Below are 25,949 nucleotides of genomic sequence, written 5' to 3' on the forward strand. Positions count from 1 at the left end.
GAGCAGGCGCCCTTGCCTATATCCGCTGAGTTGTCAAGAAGATGTGGCACATTAAAAAGGTGCCGTATTTTTATGCACGGTGCTCTATGAAAAAACTTAACAAAACCTAAACGGAACAGGATCCTCTCCAGTCCATTATGGACTGGAGAATATCCAGTTCATGGTCAAGATTTCTTCTCAGAAATTCTATGGTTACAAATGAAACACATATCCCATCAATAAAAATAATGATAAAATATTATTTTAAATTAAAAATCAAATTAATAAAAAATAAGTAAAAAGAAGGGGCGCGGCTGGCCACCATAGCCACCCCCATTTTGGGTAGGGGGTGGCTTGAACCACCCCCAATGTCCGGCCAGGGGGTGGCTGAACCACCCCCATGGCCTATGGGGGTGGTTCGACCACCCCCATCTTGCAAAAGGGGGGTGGCCGAACCCACCCCCAAGAGCCTTGGGGGTGGCTTCGGCCACCCCAGACCGGCCAGTCTGGGGTGGCCGAAGCCACCCCATGGCCCTTGGGGATGGATCAGCCACCCCCAAGGGCCAAGTTAAAACAAAAAAACAAAAAAAGGGTTGGCCCTTGGGGGCCATGGGGTGGCTTCGACCACCCCTGACCGGCCGGTCTGGGGTGGCCGAAGCCACCCCCAAGGCTCTTGGGGGTGGTTCGGCCACCCCCATTTTGCAAGGCCATGGGGGTGGTTCGACCACCCCCTGGCCTCAAGCCACCCTTACCCAAAATGGCCACCCCCTTCTTTTTACTTATTTTTTATTAATTTGTTTTTTAATTTAAAATAGTATTTTATTATTATTTTTATTGATGGGATATATGTCTCATTTGTAGCCATAAGATTTCTGAAAAGAAATCTTGGCTATGAACTGGAGAAGATCCTGTTCCAACCTAAACAGAAATATTAAGTTGGTATTTCGTTTTAACATAAGTACCACTTGTGCCAGTTTTTAAACCAAGGTGACGTTTTGATTTTGACTCAAACTAGAAGTATTGGAAAGGTATTTAATCCTAAAATAAAATAAAATTAAAATATTCAGAGAGAAAAACCTGCCTTACCCACATACATCCTTTTTATAAAATTTAAATATTTTTTCTTCTTTTTCTTTTATTTAAGAGTATTTTTGCCTTTTAGGACAAAAGAGAAATGTAGCAACGCCAATGATAGATCAACAGGGTAGTAAATTGGGGGGTAAATGTCATTTCCCCATAAATAAATAAACTCAACTAATTCTTCATGCACAATCAATTGAAGTAGATACATTAAATGAGTTATGTTCCTGACAACAAATATGTTATCCAATCCGGTCCTTGTTATAGACCTCTTACTACTCAAACGATGGTATAATAATTTTTTTTTTTTTTTTTTTTTTTTGCACCAAATAAATAAATTAGCATCTTCATTGCAAATGTAATATTTTACAGATATATACATATAAACCACTATTGCTAGAATCAACATTATGAGACACGTGCCACTCGAACCCACTGTTAAAACTACAAAGTTACAAGGACTAAATAAAAGAAGACAACTCCTAACCCAAAAAAAAATTATAGATAAAAGACAATTAGGAAAAAAAATCTAAGAGAAGAGAAGAGAATAAATCCCCCATCCTTGCCGCGCATCAGCCAAACTAAACTATATGAGTAGTCTTTTCAACTGTATCTGCCTTTCCTACGTTATCAGAAGTCTGACTTCATGAGCTTTACTCGAGGTTTTATATTTACGTTGTCAAACGGCTTTGCCTGTTCTACATGTATGTAATCCCTTGTCTTAAGAACCTGCAAATTACACCATCAATAATATGAATTCTCACTCACAAAACTCAACTAAAAACACCCATAACTAATTTAAATGTTCTACTTTCAGAATCATTCAATGCTGAGAAATCAATTCAACTTGCATACATACAAACAATACAAACTACACTTACTTCTGAGTGAATCAATTCACCAACGGCTAATACTTAGCTTCTCATTGAAACCAACCTACTCATCCATCACACTCTTTTGTTATAGAAACCTTCCATTTTAATTGAGCTACGACTTTCGAACCAAATTTTCACTTCTCGTACGAAATGTACCAAAACTTAGTCTTATATCAAAAGAATCTTAAATTTTTCGTACAGGCATGCATTATACATGTTCGAATACATATATAGTTTCATGCCCGAATGCAAGTGCACTCCCTCCCTCCCTCCCTCCCAATCAAATATGCATATGTTAATAAAAAAGGGTTTATCATCATATGCATACATGTATATGTATACCGTACGAGTCCTGCTATGCGGCTGCCAAGCGTAGGACAAATATTAAAAAAATAATAATAATTAAAAAATTTGTTATGTTTTTTTTGGTTAAATTTTATGAGTTAATATTTAGTTTCTAATGCCTCAAAACTTATTTTTGGATTTAAAACTAAAACCTAGGAGTGAAAGGTTAACCCTTTAGGGATGGTATCACCTAAAAGGAATTTTATTATCCTAAATTTGGTGCTAATACCTCAAATTTAGTGCTAATACCTCAAATTTGGATTACCCTTTAATATCTCTCTTCTTCAATTTAAAAAATAATTAAAAAAAAAAAAAAAAAAAAAAAAAAAAGTCAGATGTTTGACGCTTGAGACAGCAGGAAATCTCTATTCATACTGTACATATATGTTGGGACTTCCAATACCTGAACTTCTATAATTAAGACCACGCACTTCTTTAATCCTTTCCCCAAACCCTACAATTCTTTTAGCGCAAAAGGCAAAACATTAAATCTATCTTATCCTCGCAACAATTGGGGCTACCTCCAACATTTCACCATGTAAATGATTCTTAATTTCCCAGTGAAATCTGTACCATGTATGTACCTTGGATCACCTATAACACACTGTTTTGGTAAGTAGGTCACCCAGAACACATCTTTAATGGATAAATATTCCCTCTATAATTTCATTAAAACATTTTACACCTAATCTAGCAAAGAAAAGATAGCAAGATAAAAATATAACTTCAACCAAGAAAGGTTCATAAACATACCAATGTCTCAAAGAACATCCTCGATGCTTCCTTACGAGTTTTACCAGCTAATAGATTGTCCATGGCGAGGACCTTTCTTCCATGTACAGCTTCCTTCTCAAATAAAGTCTGGAGATACTTGGAAACAGCCCTAATTAAAAATAAAAAGCATCGACTTGTTAAGCTTGGATAGGTAGTATAGTTTTTTGATAAGGTTCGATAGGTAGTATAGTATAAGTGACTTTTTTTCTGAGAAGGTATAGTATAAGTGACTTAAGATAGTAAAGAAAGTTTACAGGACTAGTCATGTTAAAAATCAGAAAACAAGATACTTTTATGGCTTAGAAATCACAGAAGGTTCCCTATCATCCTAATTATCCTAACAAAAAGACGCATCGTGTTCCAAAAAAAAAACCCTTAAACCTAATCATCAGCCTATTATCCCAAATAATCAATCAAGGTTTGGGCCAAAACATAATTAAAACCACAAACCCAGACTGTTAACCCTTAAGACCAGTGTCGTGATAAATTATGCAAGCTAGGGGGGAGAGGGAGAAGCATTCCCAGCAGTTCTGAAACCTCTATTTCCACCCACCCCACCCCAACACACAAAAAAATGGGGGAGAACAAACAGGGAGATAAAAGAAAGTTTCTCAAACAAAAGAGAACATTGTTTGATCAGCATATTCACCATGGTAGGTAAGCCAAAACATACCACTATGATTTGTTTCATATTTAGGTCAGGTTTCCTAAGACAAAAGTTGTTGCTACCATCCAAAACTCAGCCACGCAAACAGACAAGAGAAACTCTAGTCACTAGTATCTTTCTTAACAGGGAAAAATAATTGCCACATGCATCAAGAAATAAGACTAAACACAAGAGGCATACACACCTGGTCCGAGAAGACCATCCAGTGTTCTCCAGAAGACGAGTTTCTTCAGTATATGGCATATTATCATCGTCTTCTTCGGCTACCTCATCATCATCTACATTTAAAAATTCTGGGAGAAAAGAAAAAAGACCAATATATCAGACAGAAGAACTACAGAGCAGCAATAAACTTGCAAACCATTCAAAATCTCTCTATATTAAAAACCGCTATGAAATGTGCACTCTCAATGTGACATAGAAAGCTAAAAAGTGGAAGTAGCTTCTCTGTTACTGGGTTTTAGAAATTATAAAGCTACCACAAGAATAGGGTACTGGAATTGCATGATAAATGTACAGACAAGTCTTCAGCTAAATGTATTATTCAGCCAATAAACCTCATGAAGTGATTCACTTCACAAGGTCAAACAACCAACATATAGGACACAATACAGAAATTCTAAAATTGAGAATTAGCAACAAAGAAAAGAAATAAAAATTAGACCTGTGTCATTCTCAACTGTGATATCCTCAAAATCCTGCAACATGTAGGCAAAGATTCTCTTAGAACATGCATGAAAAAATATATGAGAACCTTGCATTTAATTAAACAGAGAATATTGCCGAAGTACTCTCAACATATAAGACAAGGTCATCTCCCAAATGATGCTGTCATATATGACTTAAACATATAACACAAAGCATCTATTGGGAGATGGCCTTGTCCAAAAAAATATACAATACACAAAGGTATATGCAGTCCATCATGTTTACGCAAAAAAAATACATATTAAATGGCAATAGAATATATTTCAAAATTAAACGTCTATTAAAAATGTCTACATTTATGCATGCGAACGTGGATGGATATGCATGATAAAGTAAACTGAAAGGAGATGAAGTCAGAAGTCAGAAGTCCGAAGTCAGACATGTTCCTGCTCTGGGTGAAAGAAGAAATAAGTGTGGACATATTTTTTCTTAATGTCTCTGTACATATAGAAAAATAATAATTTTACCTTATTATTATTTTTACATGTGTGTTTATAATAATATTTCTAAGAGGGAAAAAATGTTAGGAAACAATAAATTCCCAAAGAGGAGGTGATGGTCTAGGCAGTGCTAAAGAGCCAGTGGTGGAGGAGGTGGTGGAGATGGTGACAGTTCAGAGGCAAAGATGGCAATAGCAATGCAGTTGCAATAGGGTGGTTGTAACGCTAGAGTTTGGTGATGTCAAGGCAGTGGTGATGGAGGATGCACATCGAAATCATGATATGGCAAGATGCTCATGATGGAACAAGTATCAAGGGTGGTGGGGTGGTGATAGTTTGGATAGAATAGGAGCAGTGGTAAAAGAAAAGAAACTTGGAAGTATTTGAGACTAACAGTATACTCAAATTTTTGCTTTTCATCTTTTAGAAGTTAAAATTTTCATTTCTGACGCTTTGTTCCTTTTATGTTAGAAAGATTATTTTAAATTAAGCAAGCCAAACTCTAATCAAGAAAGACTATTGGCTTTCTATTCTTATAAATTAAAAACAGTTTCCATAAACTTATCAGAATGCATCTGAAGTTCTTTAACATCCTTCTGGTTAAGAAGTAATTTCTGAGAGCTCAGAGAAGGAAAAAAGTCCAATTGTCATGAAGCACAGGACAAAATAATAAAATCAAACCCATCATGCCAACACAGGTAATTTAAAAGTAATCTCTGAACTTGAAGGGAAAAGGGTCTTCAACTTACTTTACGATCTTCAACACCTGAATGATCAAGAACAGGAATTTCTCCATCCATGATACTCTGTAGATCAGCTTCCTGACAGTCTCTGTTTTCTTTACCATTCAGGGAAGCATTATTCACATCCAAATCATGTTCCACTGAATGTGTAGAATCTACTTTAGTTTCTCCACTACACAGAAAGCTAAAGTTAGGGTCTTGTTCATCACAAACCAGGTCTGCAGGTAGCTCCTTCACAATCTCTAGCTTATCATTTCCGGTTTCCTCCAAAGGTTGGTTACCATTCTCAAAAGCTAGGTTATTGCATTCGGTTGCTAGTGAAGCATTTACACCATCAGCAGGACTAAGACAGTCCGATTGAACATGTATTCTGATTCCAGCATCATGTTCTACAATTTCAATAGCATCAACTGATTTCCCATAGCTTATATCCACTGCAGACGCATCCCTCTCAACAGTTTGAGCATCCAATTTTTCATCAGGTGACATGCATGATACTTCCATCTGCCGAGAAACAGATGCATCGTTGTTTTCATCCATGAGAACTGGCCGAACCGCTAATTCAGCGGTCATGTTGCAAATATCTTCAGAAACAGGATCAGTTGGAGATGATTCAAGCCCATTAACAACAGAGCAATTTACTGCATCAGCAACTTCCACATCCCCTCTCTCAATTTCCATTTCAGAGATCACCAAGGGTTCCTGTTGGGAAGCTTTAAGATCCTCTACATCAGAAATTCCCTTTATCTGGCCTTGAGAATCAATAACATCAAATCCAAAGTTAAAATTTTCGACCTGTCTCTGATTACCAATGGAAATGTCACCAGGTTGTGCTTCTACATCACTTCTGGCTACTACAGGTTCAATATTCTGATTCATTTCACTTTCTTGAGCAACATTTGGCCAAACAGAAGATTCCATATCCTTCGCTACTTGTGAAGAAACATTGCCTTGATCATTTTCAGAAACTCTGGTTCCACTCAGATCAAATGTCTCACTATGCAAAAATATCAATTTGGCTGTCATACCTGAAAGATACATCAACAACCCAGGTACCTTATAAACTGATGTTTAAAGCAGTTCCATAAGCAGAGTAAATTTGTTGTTCGGAACTAACAATATCAAGAAAACACTATCACCAGTAAACAAATGAGTTATGAGATCTTGAGACTGGTACAGCACTATATGAACTCAGGATACATGCATTCATACTCAACTCAACTCAACAAAGCCTTAATCCCATTTAAATTGGGATCGACTATGGATACTCGTCAACTAACCAGGGTTGGCTAAGCATTCATGTTCAGTGAATTGACACAACCAAAACTGAATATCAACATTTCAAAAGTAACCTGTGATAGCCATCAGGTTGAAGAGGAAGCCGCAACCATGGAATAATTAGTAGGCAGAGACATGCAAAAGAGTAACTCCTGCACGTCTTAACTGGATAACAACCGTGCTAAGCTATATCCATTTGAAATTGGGAAGATATACATAAAAAGGATACTTAGCCCATCTAAGTGGGATGCATCAATTGCTGTCATCAATTGAAGTGTATCACCAGATTTTTCCACTTTCCTTTTTTTTTTCCTTTTTTTCTTTTACGTTTAAGGGGGTTAGAACCATCGCCAGCTTCACATATATTATGTGATCACACTCTAAACACACCAACACAAAGACACACACACACACACACACAAAGGAAGAGAGAGAGAGAGAGAGAGAGAGAGTGAGCTAAAAATAAATGAATAAATAAGTTCAGATGAGGTCATGTCCAACATCTTTCACAAACAAAAATGAAACCTATATTCTATTAGAAAAACAGAAAATTCATGCCTACATCTTGAATCTTTAGCGCTAGGAACTTACCAGTAAAAATTGGTTCATTAAATATTTCTTCTTCAAAGAATTGTCTCAGAATAGTTGAGATCTCAGGGCGAGTGCAAGGAGCTTTCTTTCTAACGCGACGTATATCTTCAGTATTTGTCAACTGTTGACGGATTGTACTAAAGAAAAACAGGAAAGCCCATCAATAGTTTACTTGAGAGAAAAAATTTAACATAATTAGGACTATATATATATATTTGGTTAGAGTTTCCTGCAAGATATCAAATCAGGTATGCTTACTTGGATATTAGAAAAGAAACATTGAAACAGAATTTACTTTTAGTATTCAAAAACTGGCTACCACTCAACCCAATCCTAGTTGCTACTACGTATGTCAAAGCCACCTATGATATACTTCTTGTAAACAAATATAAGGATATAACACAGGTCATAGATAGGTTGGCCAAAGGGTATAGCCATGGAATTTAATGTCTCTTTCATGGCAGTCCAGAATATTTCTTTCGACTGGTTAATTACATGTGTGGGTGGATCTTGAACCCTCAATCTCACCATTTACCCACTGGAAGGAGATGCTATTTGAGCTAAAGCTAATAGGATAAAATTAGAAAAATTCCTAAAATAAAATTAATTATCAAAAGCAAATAGAGCAGATGTCAATGTAGGAAGTATAGGATAAAACTATGGATGATTCTGTTCCGAAAGGATTCTTTTCCTTGTAAACTACTGTTAAGATGCTATGGGTACATCATTTTTTCTTCATGCTTTTGGTCTCTTATCTACAAAAATGGGGGTAATCTCGTTCAAGACACATTCACAACAGAAGAACAAGATGAAGTAGATTGTGAAAGAGAAATAGCACTTCAGTGGGGTTTGGAAGGAGGGGAAAAAAGCTGGCATGAGACAAAATGGAAGTATTTTTCCATGTATAAGCTCCCTACTGACTTCTGTTAAATGAGCAATAAAAGCAATGTTCATGAACTAAAATGAAGATATTTTTGCCTTTCCCTTTTTAAAAAAATTATTTTCACTGAAACAGAATAGAGCACTCTAATCGAAGTAATTCATAAAAAACTATATTCACATATCAACTACAAATGATGGTCAGTACATTTATGAGTGTAACCAAAGTAATGGACATAAAAAATAAAACATACTCGCCATGTAAGACCATTGAATCATCCACAAGCACTTTCCTCTTCAAGACACTTGACCGGGTTGCAGTCCGGGGACGTTTTGTGGATACTTCAGGTGCAGGTGGAGTAGGCTTCATTTTCAAAACGGAAGATCTTCTTCCTACTAAAGCAACAAGATATTTGTTTTGGTCAGAGTCATATTCTACTCGGAGCTAACCTTCCAAGACAAACAGAATTGCAACTACTTTTTGCTTCCAGGAAACATGAGGGTAAAAAATCCATCAACTCATTCAACAGTGATATCATTGCTATGACATGCATGCATTAATGAAGAGGAATTAAGAAAAAAACACTTGATACCTAAGATGGAAGACAATAAATCATCATCATCAGGAATTGACTCTGCCGTTCTCTTGGATAGCGTCATGCCAAAAGATTCAGCCGAGTTTAAACTCTGCACTGTTAGAGTACTTTCTGTGAAACTACGCTTTTTCCCTGTGAGTTTGATCCCAGCACTAGCTCCATCACCCCCAGGTAGGTCTTCTCTGTCAGGTGTAGACTCCACTAGCAAATCATTTGGTTTACCAGTAAACCCCTCCGGTACAGAGAGCATCTTTTCAGGTGCAGGAAAGTCAGAAGTCCCTGAACTATTTAAATTATTCAATTGACTATCATTAGGGACCGCATAGTGCAGTTGCTCATCTAACATCCTGAAATCTGCCTGAATTTCTCCGCATGGAGCAGGTTCTAATATTTGATTTTTTGGTGAGACAATATTATCCATCAAATCAGCTGCAAGGCATTCTTCACCTAAAACAAAATGAAAACAATTAATCAACAGATACCAGGGGTGTGTGCACAGATATGTGGGTGTTTCATGTGTGCGTCACATAGACTTATGACACTAGTTTGGATTAGTTACATGCATTTACTTGTATAAAACGACCGCAGCCCAATACCTTCAGATAGCAAGTTACTGAGGGGGGGGAAAATGACTAATTAATCAATGCTTCAGACGGTAAATTGGAACAACCACTAAATCAATACCTCTAAGAGATGACATGTCAGGTTGGTTTAGATGGGAGTTGCACGCCCGAAGGACGTGCAATTGATTTGATGGCATAACTTCATGAGTCTCACTCTCCTTTGGTTCCTGACAAACCAGAGATTCAACATTTACAACCTCAGGTCGCTCAGGTGATTCTGATGGACACACAGAATTTGAAACCGATGCTTTGCTAGGGGAGCATGATCTTCCCACAACATTAGTAATATCAACATCATTGAGAATTTCAGGCTTTGGAGATGCTTGATCATCCTCCACATAGCCCTTTGATTCTAGTGCACTGGTACCACTTGAAAAATTCTTACGAACAGGATCCTCAAAATCAGAAGTGACATGAGAGCAACTAGGAGATGCAACGGTTTCATCCAACCTAACTCCTGCAGATTCTACACATTCTACATCAGGATGTACAAAGGGTGTACTAGGTTCATTGTCTATTACAACTCCATTATGTATATCTTCAGCCCTATCTGGACCATCCAATACACCAATGATACCATCTGAACATTCAGATACCAGGCGAATGCGTTTAGTTTGCTCAGTGGAATCTGCAGAAGGTGGCAGATGTCCCTGTGGCTTCACCTGTTTGATGTCCAGGTTACCCTGAGTGCAGCCATTCTCCTCAACAGAATTATGATTCAAATCATTTCCCAAAGAAAAATTCACTGTACTTTTATTCCCAGGATGAAGATCTGACTTTCTGCAAGCATTTTCCCCTGCAACTAATTCTGTTAAATTATGATCTAATTCCATATGATCATCACAGGCCATAGCCTCCTGAACACTGGCCAAATCTGGCTCTCCCAGTAATCCAGGAGTAGATGGGGCCTGAGCATACTCAACAAATTTGGTATCTGTGGCTAGGCCATAAACCTGTTTGCAAAAGGGAGATTATATTTATAAGTCGAAAACAAACAAAAAAACATTTAGGGTCAGAATATAATTTTGAATATTCATATAAACCTGATTTCCATTGCCATTCATTTGTATGGCTTCTGAAGCTTCAGTTATCCCTTCATAACTTCCATCCTTTGTCAGAAGTGTATCTGATTGGACAGACGCCTGAGGATCAATACTGCAATGAATAAATCAACAAGGTATGTCAGGAAATTCAGTGATCAAGATGATTCCATGGATGAAGCAGCAGAGAACACATCCACAGCAACAATGACCTAAAAACGTTACAGCACCTTAGGTCCTTGTAGTGAGGACATGAAAGATATAGAGCAAAACAAGTCAACATAAAGAGGAAAACAAGCAAATCTCGACTTTATAAGTCATTATACAGGCAAACCACTCACATTTTCATCTGAAAACTTTTTTTTTTCTCTTTTGATTAGGTAACACGTACTATGGGTCTTGAATCCCAATCTCACCCTACACTCCTATGGAGGAGGAAGTGTCATTTGAGTCAGAGCTCCTTGAAACCATTTGACAAAGAAAAAACATATAAGCCATCTATGTACACCAAAGTCATCAAGTAACGTACCCAAATCCAAACTACAAAGGCCAGCTGTTAAAGAGGACCAAGATGAGCACAAAGACTCCAGATACACCATGGAACGAGGGATTCAAAAAAAAAAAAAAAAACATAGTAATGCTGAGGGGTAATCATTCAGCCAGGTCAAACTTCCCAAAAATTGGAATGATGGCTATGGCTAACAGTCATAGTACGGATTCACCTAAAAAGGATATAGCCCGTAACACTCAACAAGCAGTCCACAGAAAAAAATTATTGATTCCTTCTTGATTATACAAACTTTTTTTCTTTTGCTTTTACCATCAACTCCTCAGGAAAAGAAGTTTCAATGCAACCAAGAAAACATATATGAGTGGACCAAAAATTATTTTTGATAATTGAGAATGGGACCAAAAATTATTGACCATACAATAAATTCATCATCAAAACAAATCATGAAACAAGCCCAAACATAAACTTGCAAACAGTAAGATCAATGTCAATTACCAACCAGGAAATAGTAAATATGCACTTAATATTTTATTCTACAAAAACTTAAAACTACCATGGTTCCTAGACATAATATTATACTATTCTGTTCTTTTTTCTTCTCTCCTTTTAGCTAAGTAAAACTGTACAAAGATAATGACCAGATAAAGGGCACAACTCAAGTACACAACAAGCATAAGGGACCCCCAAAAAATCAAAGTAAAAAACTTAGAAGGCTCCAAGAATCTTAAGAAGAGGAAAGGGCAATCTCTCCACGCCATCATCCAATAAAAAATCAAACAAATGCTTGAATATATTTTAGAGTACCTGCCTCTACAATAAAAAATGAGTAGAATAATCAATGGTATAAGTAAATATGCAGTCTACAAATGCTTGCATGCGCAAAATACAATCAGGGAGGATTTTAAATCATTATTCTATTACATACAGATATAAGGAACTTACTCTGAAACTCCATTATGCCCCGGAGCTACAACCTTGCTTAAGAGCAGTTCCTGTTTGTCAAAAGTTTAAGAAAAAATAATAGAAATAAATTAATAAGTGACACAAATAATACAACAACTAGGTTAGTCAATACAAGCATAAGCTGCAAATGGCACAAGGAAAAGCTACATATAGCACCCAAAATGAAAATAATAACAGGGGCTAGAAGAGAAACCCGGAAAACCACTGTACATAAATCTGGACATGGTTGCACTGCAGTTACCTCATCAAGGTCCAAACCAATCTGAGAAGTGTCACCATCACCAAACCGCTCTAAAAAGAAACCACAAAATGTAAGAATTAGTTTTATTTGTCCATACATAATCAAAAAATAACTGCATCACGCCATGACATACAAAAATCCAAAAAGTACTAACCGTCCAATCCAAACTGTGATGTTGAGTAAACCACACCCGCCATGGTATCTTGGAGTGTAATCTGCTCCTTTGTACTGACGTGATGATCAACATAATTACTGCAAGAAAGTTCAATGTTTATACACAAGAAAAAAATAAAAATAAAAAAAATCCTCTACTTGAGCATCAATAGAGGAATTCAACCAAATAGCAGAGCACGATACATAAATAGATCCAATTCATAATAGAGCATTGCAGGCACCTCAAGTGTTCTAATCCTAAAAATATCAACCAGACAGATATAGGCACTTTAACATTTTTCTTTGTCAATCAACTTATCCAATAAATAATAGAATGGCTACAACATGAAATGATCATTCTCCACAAACATTTGGACCTGCAAATGGAAAACAATAAACAGAACCACTTCAAGTATGCCTCAAGAAACATTACAACATCCAGGCCCATCTAGGATAATTTGTTCATTAAAGTATAAAACATAATGTGCAACATGCAACAGCTTCAATTAGGAAAACAAATCCTGAATATTCTGGAACTAACCCCTGAAAATTTTCATTATCTGGCAGCTCAAAGTCGTCAAGATCAAAAGTCTCTGGCAAGGTGATGGAATGGTATGGTGCAGTAGACTCTTCAGGTGGTAAGTCAACAGCAGTGGAGCGAAAAGCTTGCTTTATCTTAAGCAAAGCCTCACTGCAATCATCAAAAAGGTAATTTACCTTTCTAGAATATATCCTCACCACACCAAGCAGCAGATGGCTGGACAATCGGAGTGCAATTGGTACTTCAGGAAAAAGAATCGAATCTGCTCAAATAAAATGAACCATGTAAATTAGGCAAGTTGAGAAAAGAATTAAAAATCAAAACCAGAGACAACCAAACAAGGCGGAAAGATTCAAAACAAAATCTTTGATTGTTATATCATATTATCTCGTTTCTTTGAAATCGGAGATTCACCATCAATAACAGATTAGTAAATGCACACAAATAGTTCACATTAGCAAGAAAATGCTCCAAGCTCAATGAGATTCTCCAACCAATTAAATCGGTGCAGCTAGTCCACAAGTTAACATGGCAATTCACCAACAAACACAGAAAAGAAAATATTTTTAAATTAAAACTTTTTTTTTTACAAGTATTTTTGCATTAAAAAATTTCACACCAGCAAGAAGAGATCTCCAAAGCATAAGAAATCTTCCTCACAAGTAATTGATGGCAACCACTCCCCCACAACCTTCATTTCAGACCAACAAGAACATTCTCAAAGAGAATGCCATCTAACCCCAAAATGTATCAAAAAGGTTCCAATCCAAGGAACCTCCCACCCTAAAGCTCCAAGAAGACAAACACAAACGTCAGAGAGACTGGAGAATCTTTTTTTTTTATGAATAATAATTTATTAGAATAAAGGGCAAAGACCTCGTACACGAAAAATATACAAGAGATACAACCACCCTAAAGGTGTCTGAAACCTAAAAAGTTAACATGATCTACAAGATTCGAAGAGGAGAAATAAGGAACATAGACTACAGTCTAAGAGAGATCTCAAAGAGGAGGAAAGCCTGGAGAATCATAAAAATATCAAATAGTACAACAACAATGAATGCTGGAAACACCATATAAAACGCTGATCAAGTGTAGATCAGCCGGCTAAGGCAAGCCAACAGCTACGTTCACAATTGACAATCCTAATCGCATGTCATTCAAGTCTATAATCATGTTGTCGGGCTCAAACCACTCAACCAGACATGTAACATGGCACTATGCTCAAAAGCATGTGATATTGGTGGTTGAACATCATTACATTGCCCCATATTTTTTTTTCCAGAAATTAAACAAATTAACAATATAATTAAACCAGCTCACAATTCACAAAGCCAAATCTGGAAAATGTTATCATATTCAACAAATAACCAAATAGATCAAGAATTGCCGCAACTGCAGCCATGAAGCCGTTAGCTGGACATGCTATTTAAAATAATCCATGTTTTAACTTTTTTAAGAAAATTAACTAACACAAATCAACCATATATATACTTAGATTTACATCTAAAAAGTTTTCTGACAACTGTCTGTCCAAAATGCCTTGCGCATAAATATATATCTACTTAACAGGTAAGCATACAATATTGTTTTGACAAGTAATCGATATATCATTAAAAGAGTAAGGCGTCCCTAGGTAGACAGAAAGTATACATGAGAAAACACCAAGGTAGAAGAAGAAAAAAAAAACAAGAAAATCATGATCACTAATCATTGCAGGAGAAACAAAAGCAATTGTCCAAAGATACATAGAAAAATAAAGCCTTAATCCCCTCCAAGGACCTCTCATGATCCTCAAAACTTGTCATTTACCTAGAGAGGACAAATTGTGTCCATTATGTGAGTGCCACGGTAAGAAGACAGAATACATCAAAGTAATAATAACAAATTATAAATTACTAAACGCTTAAATCAAAGTTTTCCAAATCCCAAAAATGTTAGATGAGGCATATGTTGAAGATGGAAACTATCTATGGGCTATGATTTGGTCCTCCTTGATTTATGTGTATTATTATTCTGATTTGACTTGATTGTAATATTTCATTATTTCTTTCCATATTAGTCAATAGGTCTTTTCTATTTAAATCTATGTAACCGTATGAAAGTGAATCATAGAATAAGATTTTTTTCTTCTCTCTCTCTCTCTCTCTCTCTCTCTCTCTCTTTCTTTCTTTTTTGCTTAATTTCAAAGCAGAAGTCCTATGTTCAAACCCTTTCTCCATCATTCATCTCCTATTTCAATTAAATATTCCAAGTGTTGTGTTGGGCCTCACCTATTAAAGGGGAATTTGAGACCACACATGAGTGTTAAAGTATTGACTAAATAATTAAATACATCTCCCTATCTCTACTTCAAAAAGTCTCTCCAAAGGCCTTTGGTTGTGTTTGCTTTGTTCATATTCATGGTCCTACTCGGGATAAGTTAGACCCTCAAGCCCTCAAATGTGTCATTGTGGGTTATTCTCCTACCTAGAAGGGGTACAAATGTTATCACCCCTCATTGAGAAAACAGTTTCTCTCAATGGATGTCACTGTCTTTGAAACACAATCATATTTTAGTTCATCCCAAACTCCTCTCCATGAAACACAATCATATTTTACTTCATCCCAAACTCCTCTCCAGAGAAAGAGTCAAAATGAAGAGGATTTTTTACTATGTTAACCGTTCCTACTCCTATGCATGGGCAGGAGAAACAACAACTTACTAATAAGTCTCCTACTGAACCTACTGATAAGTCATTTGTGCCGCCTATGGAAGAGTTGAAAGTTTAATCCAGACACCAAAAAAGTAAAATCATTCATGATGCTACATGACAAGCATCTTATCCTAACTCAAGTAATACAACTTCCTATTTCTGAGAAGAATTCAATAATACCTGTTGTTGATTATAAAAGTCTACCTATTGCACAACGAAAAGGAGCCAGTTCATGCACACGCTATCTCATTTCTGATTTTGTTTCCTATCAACATTTGTCACCGTCATATTGTTCATTTGTGTCCAAATTGACATCTATGCCTATCCCTAGAAATCTACGAGAGGCACTTAAAGATCCAATGTGGAGGATAGCACTGCAGGAAGAGCTCTTCACAAAAACAAGACTTGGGATCTTATTAAATTACCTAATGGGAAGAAGGTTGTTAGATGCAAGTGGGTGTTCACTGTCAAACATAAAGCCGACGGTTCTGTGGAACAAAACAAGGCCAGATTTGTTGCAAAAAGTTTTATACAAACCTATGGGATTGATTATGAGGAAACATTTGTTCTAGTAGCAAAAATGAACTCAACTAGAGTTCATTATGAGGAAACATTTGTTCTAGTAGCAAAAATGAACCCAACTAGAGTTCTACTTTCTATAGTTGCGAACTTGGATTGGCCTCTACATCAATTTGATGTAAAAAATGCATTTCTTCATGGAGATCTAGAAAGAGAAGTATACATGAAAATTCCTCCTGGATTGGCAAAATTCATCCTCAATGGGAAAAGTGTGCAAACTAAAGAAGACTTTGTATGGCCTAAAACAATCTCCATGTGCATGGTTTGAATGGTTTTCCTTGGCTAAGCAGAGATTTGGTTACAAGCAAAGTCGAGCTTATCATACACTTTTTACAAGCTCGCAAGTGCTCTTTGGCACATGATTTTTCAGCGATTTGGGTTGCATTGGGTCATGCCTTGCAGGGTGAGGGCCTTGTTTGCTAGTTGGTGGTCGGGAGGACGTTCTCGCAGCGCGGTTGTGTGGAAGATGATCCCTCTATGTCTTATGTGGTGTATTTGGAATGAAAGAAATGCTAGATGTTTTGAAAATTCCACTAGGACCATAGAGGAATTGACCCATTTCTTCTTCTTTACTCTTTACTCTTGGACGGCCGCTTGGCTAACTCCTTTAGTGATTAGTTTCTCTGATTTTCTTTTTCATTTCTCCCCCTCCTAGGCGCTCTATGTTTATACTTCCCGTGTATGTGGGTTGCGCCCCTCTGCGCTCTTTTTATATATCATCATTACTTATCAAAAAAAAATTTCAATCAAAGAAATGTAACAGCTTTAATTGTGTATGTTGATGATATTTTCATAACAAGAAATGATGATGGGGAGATAAAGAACTTAAAACACTCTGTTGCTAACGAGTCTGAAATAAAGAACTTGTGTAGTTTGAAGTACTTTCACAGCATTGAGGTAGCAAGGTCAAAGCATGGTATATTTATCTCCCAACAAAAACATATACTTGATCTTCTCAAGGAAACAAGATTGCTCGAATGCAAAGCCACTGATAATTCAGTAGAGGTGAATGTTAAACTGGGAGAAACTAGAAAGAGTCCTCTGGTGGATAAAGACAAGATATCAACGATTGGTTTGCCGATTGCTTAATTTATCTCACACATGTCCTTGCATATGTTGTTAGTGTGGTGAGTCAATTTATGCATTCTCCATGAAAGCCTCATATGGAAGTAGTTTACCGCATCCTTCATTACATAAAATCATCGCAAAGTAAGGGACTATTGGTTTCTCAACATTATCATTTGAAAATAGAAGCCTATAAAGATGTAGATCAGGCTAGCTCAATTATGAATCGACGGTCCACATCAGGGTATTGGACATTTGTGGGAGGTATTTTGGTTACATGGCGTAGCATGAAAGAATTAGTGGCTTCCAGATCCAGTGCAGAGGCAAAATTTAGAGCCATGGCTCATGGAGTGTGTGAAACATCATGGTTGAAAATACTCTTGAAAGAGCTTAGGTTTGACTCCAAGGATTCTATGCGATTGTATTAGGACAATAAAGCGGCAATCAGTATTGCTCGTAATCTAGTCCAACATGACTGAACCAAGCATGTTGAAATTGATTTGACACTTTATTCGAAAAACTCTGAATATGTATCATCTGCAAACGATATGGAAACAACTTGCAAATATCTTGACAAAATGGATGTTTAGTAGTGTTCTTCATTTAGCCTTATGCAAGCTGGGCATGCAAGACATCTATGCCCAAGCTTGAGGGGGAGTGTTGAAGATGGAAACTATCAATATGATTTGGTCCTCCTTGATTTATGCTTATTATTATTATGATTTGATCTAATTGTAATATTTCATTATTTCTTTCCATATTAGTATGTAGGTCTCTTCTATTTAAACCTATGTAACCATATGAAGGTGAATCATTGAATAAGAGTTTTTCTTCTCTCTCTCTCTCTCTCTTTCTTTCTTTTCTACTGCATATATGTGATGCCAATAGAATGTTTCAGTAGACTGGTAGTTTCTATTTTGGAGGGGAAGAAAAATGAAGAGGTAGCCGTGATGGAGATAGCAATGTGAATCTGGCTTTTACACCAAGGCCAATGTTTCTTGGACAAATGGTATCTCCTCCCCCAAAAATGGGGGAAGGAGGGAGACTTCCCATCCAGGTACCTGAACTATCTTTACCTAAAAAAAAAAAAAAATCTGGCTTTTATTATACTAATGGCAATTCAATACTGCTGGTCATGGGGGGTGCTTTGCAGGTAAGCTTACTAAAATTATTTTAAGAAAAGGTTTTGATTTAACTTCAAAATTGGGATTGTTGAACCCTGCAGTATTTATATTCATTAAAAAAAAAAAAAAAAGAGTTTGGCTCCATTACCCATTTTTCATCAAAAGAAAAGGTATAAAATCATAAATACCTCAATTACCACTCAATGTTATGTTTAAAAACTTTCACAAACTCTGTATAGAAAAGACAAACATAATGCCTGGGAACATACAAGAAGTATACAGTAACAGGCCCTTTTTTGCCAATTAGGGTTTTAGATTAGTTACAGGGCACTAGCTTACGGGTAATACAGCTAATTAAGGATTCAATGACATTAATGAAAATTAATGTATCATTTACACGTACTCCATCAGTATTAGACTATTTTCAACTAACAAAAAATTATTAATTTTCTACTGTTTATAATATTAGTTAAAACTTTAAAAATGATTACCTTTCCATCAAAAGATTTAAAAAAAAAATACCATACTAGATTACCAGTATTATAACCTTTCCAACTGGACTATGTATCGAGTCTTGATTTGCTTTCTCAATAGGAACAACTAAACTTTATTCTACAGGCCACTAGAAAGCATTAACTAGTGACATTCAAATACAGGCCCCCAGAAGGCTGCTGGAACATGAGAAAAGAATAAAATCAGTAAAAAAATGACAATTTTTAAAATCCAGTACCCACATAAACAACAAGGAAACCCACTTCTAATTGAGACAAGTTTGTCACGTAAACCCTCTTCAGAAAAACCAAAACAACATAACAACATACAGCTTAATGTTCCCCTTTTTTTTCTTCTCATTTCGTCTAGTTAAGGCAAGTTCTCCACTATTTGACAAAAACCAAAAGAACAAAGCTTAATTTTTCATTTCTTCTATTTTCCTCAGCTTCCTCGAGAACGAAACATAACATAATCAAAAGCATATAAATTAAGGGATTAAGACTGACCTACGGAGACGCCAATATCGGTATCGGCGACCTGATTCTTCCGTAGCTTCCTCTCCAAATGAGCCGCTATCCATATCGTCCCGAGTGGGCCTTTCTTGGCCAATATAAACTGAGAATAAAACATTTCCTACGTAAATCTCCCCCTCACTTGCCCACTGAAGCCCTATATTTCATGCAATCAAATTCCCCAAAATTCTACTTCAAAACCCACAAATTCACACTTGGGCCCAAAATCAAAAACCCAAATTCCAGTCTGGCTTCTTCACCACGTTATTCACTAGCCAGAACACAAAAAGCAAGCAAAATCCCTTGCAATTCAACAAATCGACATAACTTAACAGACAAACCCTAGACTATAGAAAACACCCATTCATCCAAATTCTCCTCCAAAAACCCAAAATTTCCACTTGTACCCCAACCCTGAGCAGCTCGAGTTTTAAAAAACCACCGAATCCGAAGCAAACACAAAAGCCCTAATCACACCTCAGCTACCCATAAACCATTTCCAGACTCCCCAGAGCTTCAAATTCACAGAAAATGGCTTCATTCTCGCTAAATTTTCCAAATTCGCCAGAGCCCTTTGGGTGTCTAAGAGCTTGAGAATGGAAGCTTCGAAGAGAAAGAGAGTAGAGGCCGTGAAGAAGTGAAAGGCCTGATTTCGCAGGCAGAGCGATATGAGAAAACCCTCGGAGCAGTCGAAGAACGGCGTTTTGGTTGAGCGTAGAAGATACGGCCTGGAGTTCAGCTTGGGGGACCGAGTTGCGATAGCGGACTGAGTCACTGAGTCGGGGATCGGACGAGTTGACGAGCTTGAGAGAGAGAGAGGGGGAGGAAATGCGTGTGAGAGTTGTGAGAGAGAGAGAGAAGCGCCTTTTGTGTACGAAAGATTTTGGAAGTGGGTAAATGTTGCGGTGTAGTTGAGATGTATGCCTGATTTACACGTGGCTCTCATTGATTCAGTCAAACACTCTAATAGACTAATAGTCTTTGCCTTGGAATGAAATGTACTCACTACCCAACCAGTTGAGTTCTGTTTCTTTTTTTGCTTTTTCTCCTAATCTACAAACACAATTGCTACAGCAAATGCTATTTTCTAATTACCCAATGGTGCCTACGAGAAACCAGAGAGAAAAAGAGAAATAAAAAAATAAAAAAAATAAAAAAAAAATTGAATATAATTTTATTGAAAAATAAAATAAATAAAGTTTTAGAGAGTGAAATGTAAGGGGTTTTGTAAAAATGAGGAGCTAAAATAATAATAAATAAATAAATTTTAGTTAAATTTGGCTAGACTTTAGCTAATTTAATGGAAAATGCTTTTAAAAAAAAAAAAAAAAAAAAGCAGCAGTCCATCCCACTTTGAATTGTGCTTAATTTGATTACAACAATGATTATGGTTATAATGAAACTGACTAACTTTCCATTAGATTCCACAACCCTGAAGGAAAGCAGGATTTAATCTAGTGTCTATAATCACAGCAATTAATGGACTTTATTTGTCAATTAATTTTTATTTTATCTTTCATCAATGCAACTAACAAATCATTATCAGATTCATTCTTAAATGGAAAATAATATGAATTGAGATCTCTTAAAAAAATTTTAAAATTTAAAATTCTTAAATTTATAAATTTTAACTGTTTATCTTATCTAAGTGTTTAAAATAAGCCGTGTTTTAATATTTAATGAGAAAACAATAGCATAAACAATTTGAAATAAGTATGGATGGTAGGCTGTAAGAAATTGGTAATGTTAGTTGATCAGATTAAATCGATTAGAGACATAATCTGTCTATAACATAAATTTGTACACTTTCTAAAATATTAAGATTAAAATTTAAAAAATAATAATAAAATAAAAATAGTAATCTTTTATCTTACCATTATAATATAGACAAAATGTCTTCTTCTTTTCTTTTTTCTTAATTGTGAAAGATTTAAAAATATTTATCTATTAAACATTTTTATATTATCCTCAACATATAAATTTTTTATCTATATTGAAATAGACCAAAATATGACATAATATTTATTAAAAATGGTGACGTGTGGAAATGTCAGAGGAGGGGAAGTGGTTGAAAAAGAGAAGTGGACCCCACCACGTGAGTTGAACAGAAGACATGTGTTAAGTCTTTATTAGCTCTTCTCATTCATTCACTCAATACACGTTTCGTAGCGACGGAGGTGTTGGCAGGTAAAATCCTCATATTTTTTATTTTTTTCCAATGTCCACAAAAAAGATGAGGAGGGAGAATTCAAAGTTTCGAACTAGTCACTTTTATTTCATGAAACGTGGTTTATAACTGATTGAGCTACTCCTTAAAAATAAAATTCACATATTTACGCACACACCGAAAGCAAAGCAATGCCCAGCCTTTTATCGTCTACAACGGTTCAACCAGTCGCTGCACTTTCAATTTTTTTTTTTTTTTTTTTTTTTTGTCGGTTAGGAATTTTTTGTTAAATAGTTTATGTTATGAAGTTTTTTCTATATATATACTAGTTGGGAGGCACGTGCAAGCAAGGGCAGAACCACGAATTTCTTCCTAGGGGGTTGGAAATCAAATATATATATATATATATATATATATATATATATATACGCGTATTTATGCAAAACAAGACAGACAAATCTTAAAATGGTTTCCAAAAAATGATTTTTGCATTTTACGGTGTTTATTGCGACGGAAAATATTTTCCTTTTTACAGAAAATTTTTCTTTAATTTTTGGAAAATGATTTATGCCATAAACCATTTTTCGACTTTGAGCATCTCATTCTCAAATCGACTGACCTTGCCAAAACCCACCTAAGACCATGCCGGGACTTGATTGGGACTCGCCCCGAACCTACCTAGAACCCCGCCGAAACCTGCCCAGTACTTAACCAGGACTTGCCTAGGACCCGCTCGGGACTCCGTCGGGACCTGCCCAGGGCCACACCAAACCTGAACGAGACCCGCCTGGAATTGCCCAGGACCCGCCTAGACTTGACTAGGACCCAGCCGGAACTTGACCAGGACTCACCTAGGACCCACTCGGGACATCGCTAGGACTCGTCCGGGGGACTTGACCGGGACTCGCCCAGGACCCACTCGGGACCTGCCCGAGACCCGACCGGACCTGAACGAGACTCTCTCGAACTTGCCCAAGACCTGCTCGGGACTTGACAGGGACCCACCCAAGACTTGCCCGGGACTTGACCGGGACCTACTCGAGACTTGACTAAGACCCAACCGGACCCACTTGGGACCTAACTGGGACCCAACTAGACTTGTCTGGGACCCGCTCGAGACCTGCCCGAACTTGTCGGGACATGCCCGGGACTCGCTCTTAACCCGCCCAAGACTCGTCAAAAAATATTTTCGGCGAAAAACATTTTCCTTGAAAATAATTTCTTAGAAAATATTTTCCGGTATTTGGTGTGTACGCGGGACTCAGTTCAGACACCTGTATATTAACAGAGCTAAGTCATAAGTCATAACTGTATACAAAAGTTACATGTCTATAGAATCATCCTTAAAAAGAACTTCCCTTTTGAATACAAAAGTGTTGCAGTTTGCTATAAATATGTACAAAAAAAATTCCATAAAAGAACTCTGTATGTCCTTCGAATTATGCTCAACGACGATCTTTCACAGAATAAAATTCATCCATTATCATCTCTGTAGTGAAATCCTGAGCAATTTCTTTCTCAATATAAATGACCAAATGATGTGCTAGAAACTCATCCTCCATTTTACTATGCAATCTAGTTTTTACAAGTTTTATCGCAAAAAATGCTCGTTCAGTGGTGGCGGTAGAAACAGGTAGAGTCAACACTAGACGAATCAGCATGTCAATCAAATTATAAATCTTTGACTTTCCCGAAATTGCCAATCCTCTGCATAACTCAGATAAAGTGGACATATTCTGAAAATCTGAATGTTTAGGCATATCAAGCTGATAATGATGCAATTGAAATCTCAAATAGATTTTTTCTTGCTTAGTAAAATCTTGAGGATAAAACTTCTTAGTTAAGTTGCATATATCCTCAATCTTAAATGATTTGTATGCATCTTTAGGGCTTAAGGCATCGCTAAGAATAACAAGTTCCACTGCATGCTCATTGAATCTATTATTCAGTTCTTGCAATTGAAAATCTATCACAACAATAAATATATCAATTCTAAAATGATGCTCCATTGTCATAAAAGATTCTTCATATTGGCGATGGGATCTGCCTCGAGCTCTAATATAATGAGCATTCATATTAGGGACATCAATTTCATTTTTTTTCACAAAATAATTTAATAATACCAAGAAAAGGCTCTCGCTCTTCATTTCTCAACTTCTAAAGAAGTAATTTTGTAGTTGAAATTACACTCAAATGTCTTGAGAATTTTGTTGCAAAGCTTGGCAAAGAGAATTAGTAAATCCCATAATCCGTTTTATCAAATGCTAGATCAAAACAAATTCAAATGAGGTTAATACATGTTGAGAATTACTACGTGTTGGGTAAGAAATTAGAACATTGCATGCATTATGTCACTCTGACCGAACATTTGCCACACTTTGACCGAACATTTGACCTCGATCCCGAATATTTAGACAGTGTCCATAATGGGTAATTAGGGTTTTTGTGATGCTCTAGCAAGTTTAACTCCCAATTAGGATTTTTTGCGTTTGAAATAGGTTTTCTAAGTGTTGTAAGTAACATTAGAATATATTTCGCAACAATAACAGTTTAAGATGTCTGAGGATTTGAGTGAGTGGACGAGATAAGTAAATACTTACAATTGTTTTCAATAAAAACGTGTGATATGTCAACTAACTGAGCAAGTGTATATTATGAGCCTATTGTTGGGATCGTTTACGTAAATTTCAAAAAAAAAAAAAAAAAAAAAAAAAAAATTTACGCAACCAAATAAAACATGATCTCCAAGACCTTCTACCATCAAGACAAATATGTTTAGATCTAAGGCAAACATATAAATTAAGATTAGTTACATGTAGTTTTGGCCTCTCATAGGCATTATGACATAGGAGTGTGCATCCGATCTTCCCATGGTGTTGGACTAAGTAGTTGAAGTTCTAACAAACTTGAACACTTTAAGTATGAGTCCATACTCATCTCACCTTCATTGCATTCTTCATGAATTTGAAGAACATCTTTATGTTCTTCATTGTATTTATAAAGAAGTTCTTGAAAACTTTGGAAGTTTGTCAAGGTCTTCAAGATCTTCAAATAGTTGGGGAGAAGATTGCTCTGTTAGATCTTCTTTTTGATGACTGAATATGACTAGCTATGATTGTAGACTCACAAAGTTTTCTCAAGAATAAGAGAAAACTAGAAGCAAAACTTTGGAGAGAGAAAATTCTCCCTAGCCGTGCATTTACTCTTGTGGGAGAATGATGTTGTGTTTTTTGTTTTCACAAAAATCACAAGTTTATGAACTGTCTCAGACTTATTTCAGGTACTTTGCTTCTCAATTGAACATATATTTATAATACTAGGATCTCTAGAGAAAAGTATTTTAAAACCTTGTGGGAGTGGGATCCCAATCCTAGTATTAAACAGCCAAGGGGGTCAAAATGACCTCCCTTGCCCCTAGCACCACATGGCCATGGGGAGAAAATATTCTCTCCTTGCGCCTAGGCTAGGGTTTTAACCTAGTCCATTCCCACTTGGTTTAGCACTTGAGCTTGGGTTTTATCCTCAAGTCCAATGCTCATTTAACTTTAGCCAATGGAATTAATTCCATTAAGCCCAAAGTTTATTTACAAGCCTAAAGAATTAAAATCATAAACCCAAGGCTTATTTTAATTCCTTAGCATATAGGAATTAAATTATGAGCCTAGTGCTCTATTTAATTCCACAAATCCAATTTCTCCAAATAACCAATAAGATTAAATAAATTTGTTGGCCCATGTTTTATTAAAATAAAACATCCCAATAAATAAATAAATAACTGAGGAACAATATAATTTTTCAGTCAATTTATATCAGCTCAAAGAGGGACCTAAAGGAAAAATAGCATTAGCTTAATAGGCCTGTAACCATGTCTTCCAAGACCATGTCACACGACTTTATTTAATCGCAATTAATTCCACTAAATAATTGTGATTGCAATCTAATGATTATTTTTTATTTAATCAATTAATCCTCTTGACATAATCATTTCATAGTCGAACCAAAGTTTTTGAGCTGTCACTTTGTTTTCTACCTCTTTTCCTTGAGTTAGTTGTTTAAATTCATGATTATCCTCATGTATCTTGTGAGAATACATCTCACCTTGTACACGTATAAGTTTTCAGTGTACCTACTAAAAACACTCGGGCCTAAGATTTAGGATAATCTTTCCCATTAAATCTAAAACAAGGGGAATATTCCTTATCGCTTTATTTTCTGACACATGATTTGGATTCCTTCTTAAAGTTGGTATTCCCACAATGTTACATGCAATTACCCAACATACTGAGG

The 25,949-nt window shown here is 36.3% G+C and overlaps 2 protein-coding genes across 3 annotated transcripts; both read right to left on the reverse strand.

Annotated features, from left to right (window-relative positions):
• Nucleotides 1-1,389: 1,389 nt before the first annotated feature.
• Nucleotides 1,390-20,346, reverse strand: SYN4 (sister chromatid cohesion 1 protein 4). 2 transcript variants are annotated; one of them, XM_059579581.2, is made up of 15 exons: nucleotides 19,490-20,346; nucleotides 13,028-13,289; nucleotides 12,488-12,585; nucleotides 12,334-12,383; nucleotides 12,072-12,121; nucleotides 10,622-10,733; nucleotides 9,640-10,531; nucleotides 8,953-9,402; nucleotides 8,614-8,752; nucleotides 7,481-7,617; nucleotides 5,618-6,639; nucleotides 4,385-4,418; nucleotides 3,905-4,013; nucleotides 3,033-3,162; nucleotides 1,390-1,788 (listed from the first exon to the last, which is right to left on the reverse strand). In XM_059579581.2, the coding sequence occupies exons 1-15, from the start codon at nucleotides 19,611-19,613 to the stop codon at nucleotides 1,690-1,692; spliced, it is 3,708 nt and encodes a 1,235-aa protein (XP_059435564.2). In that variant the 5' UTR covers nucleotides 19,614-20,346; the 3' UTR covers nucleotides 1,390-1,689. The 2 variants fall into 2 exon arrangements, with proteins under 2 accessions (XP_059435564.2, XP_059435563.2); XM_059579580.2 differs by having other exon boundaries at nucleotides 8,614-8,755.
• A 2,761-nt stretch (nucleotides 20,347-23,107) lies between these two features.
• On the reverse strand, nucleotides 23,108-23,671 carry LOC132169051 (uncharacterized). Its single transcript, XM_059580141.1, has one exon. The coding sequence runs from the start codon at nucleotides 23,669-23,671 to the stop codon at nucleotides 23,108-23,110; it is 564 nt and encodes a 187-aa protein (XP_059436124.1).
• Between the last annotated feature and the right edge of the window lie 2,278 nt (nucleotides 23,672-25,949).

The sequence above is a fragment of the Corylus avellana genome, chromosome 1 (genome assembly GCF_965113065.1).
Source record: "Corylus avellana chromosome 1, dhCorAvel1.hap1.2, whole genome shotgun sequence".
Classification (NCBI taxonomy): Eukaryota; Viridiplantae; Streptophyta; class Magnoliopsida; order Fagales; family Betulaceae; genus Corylus; species Corylus avellana.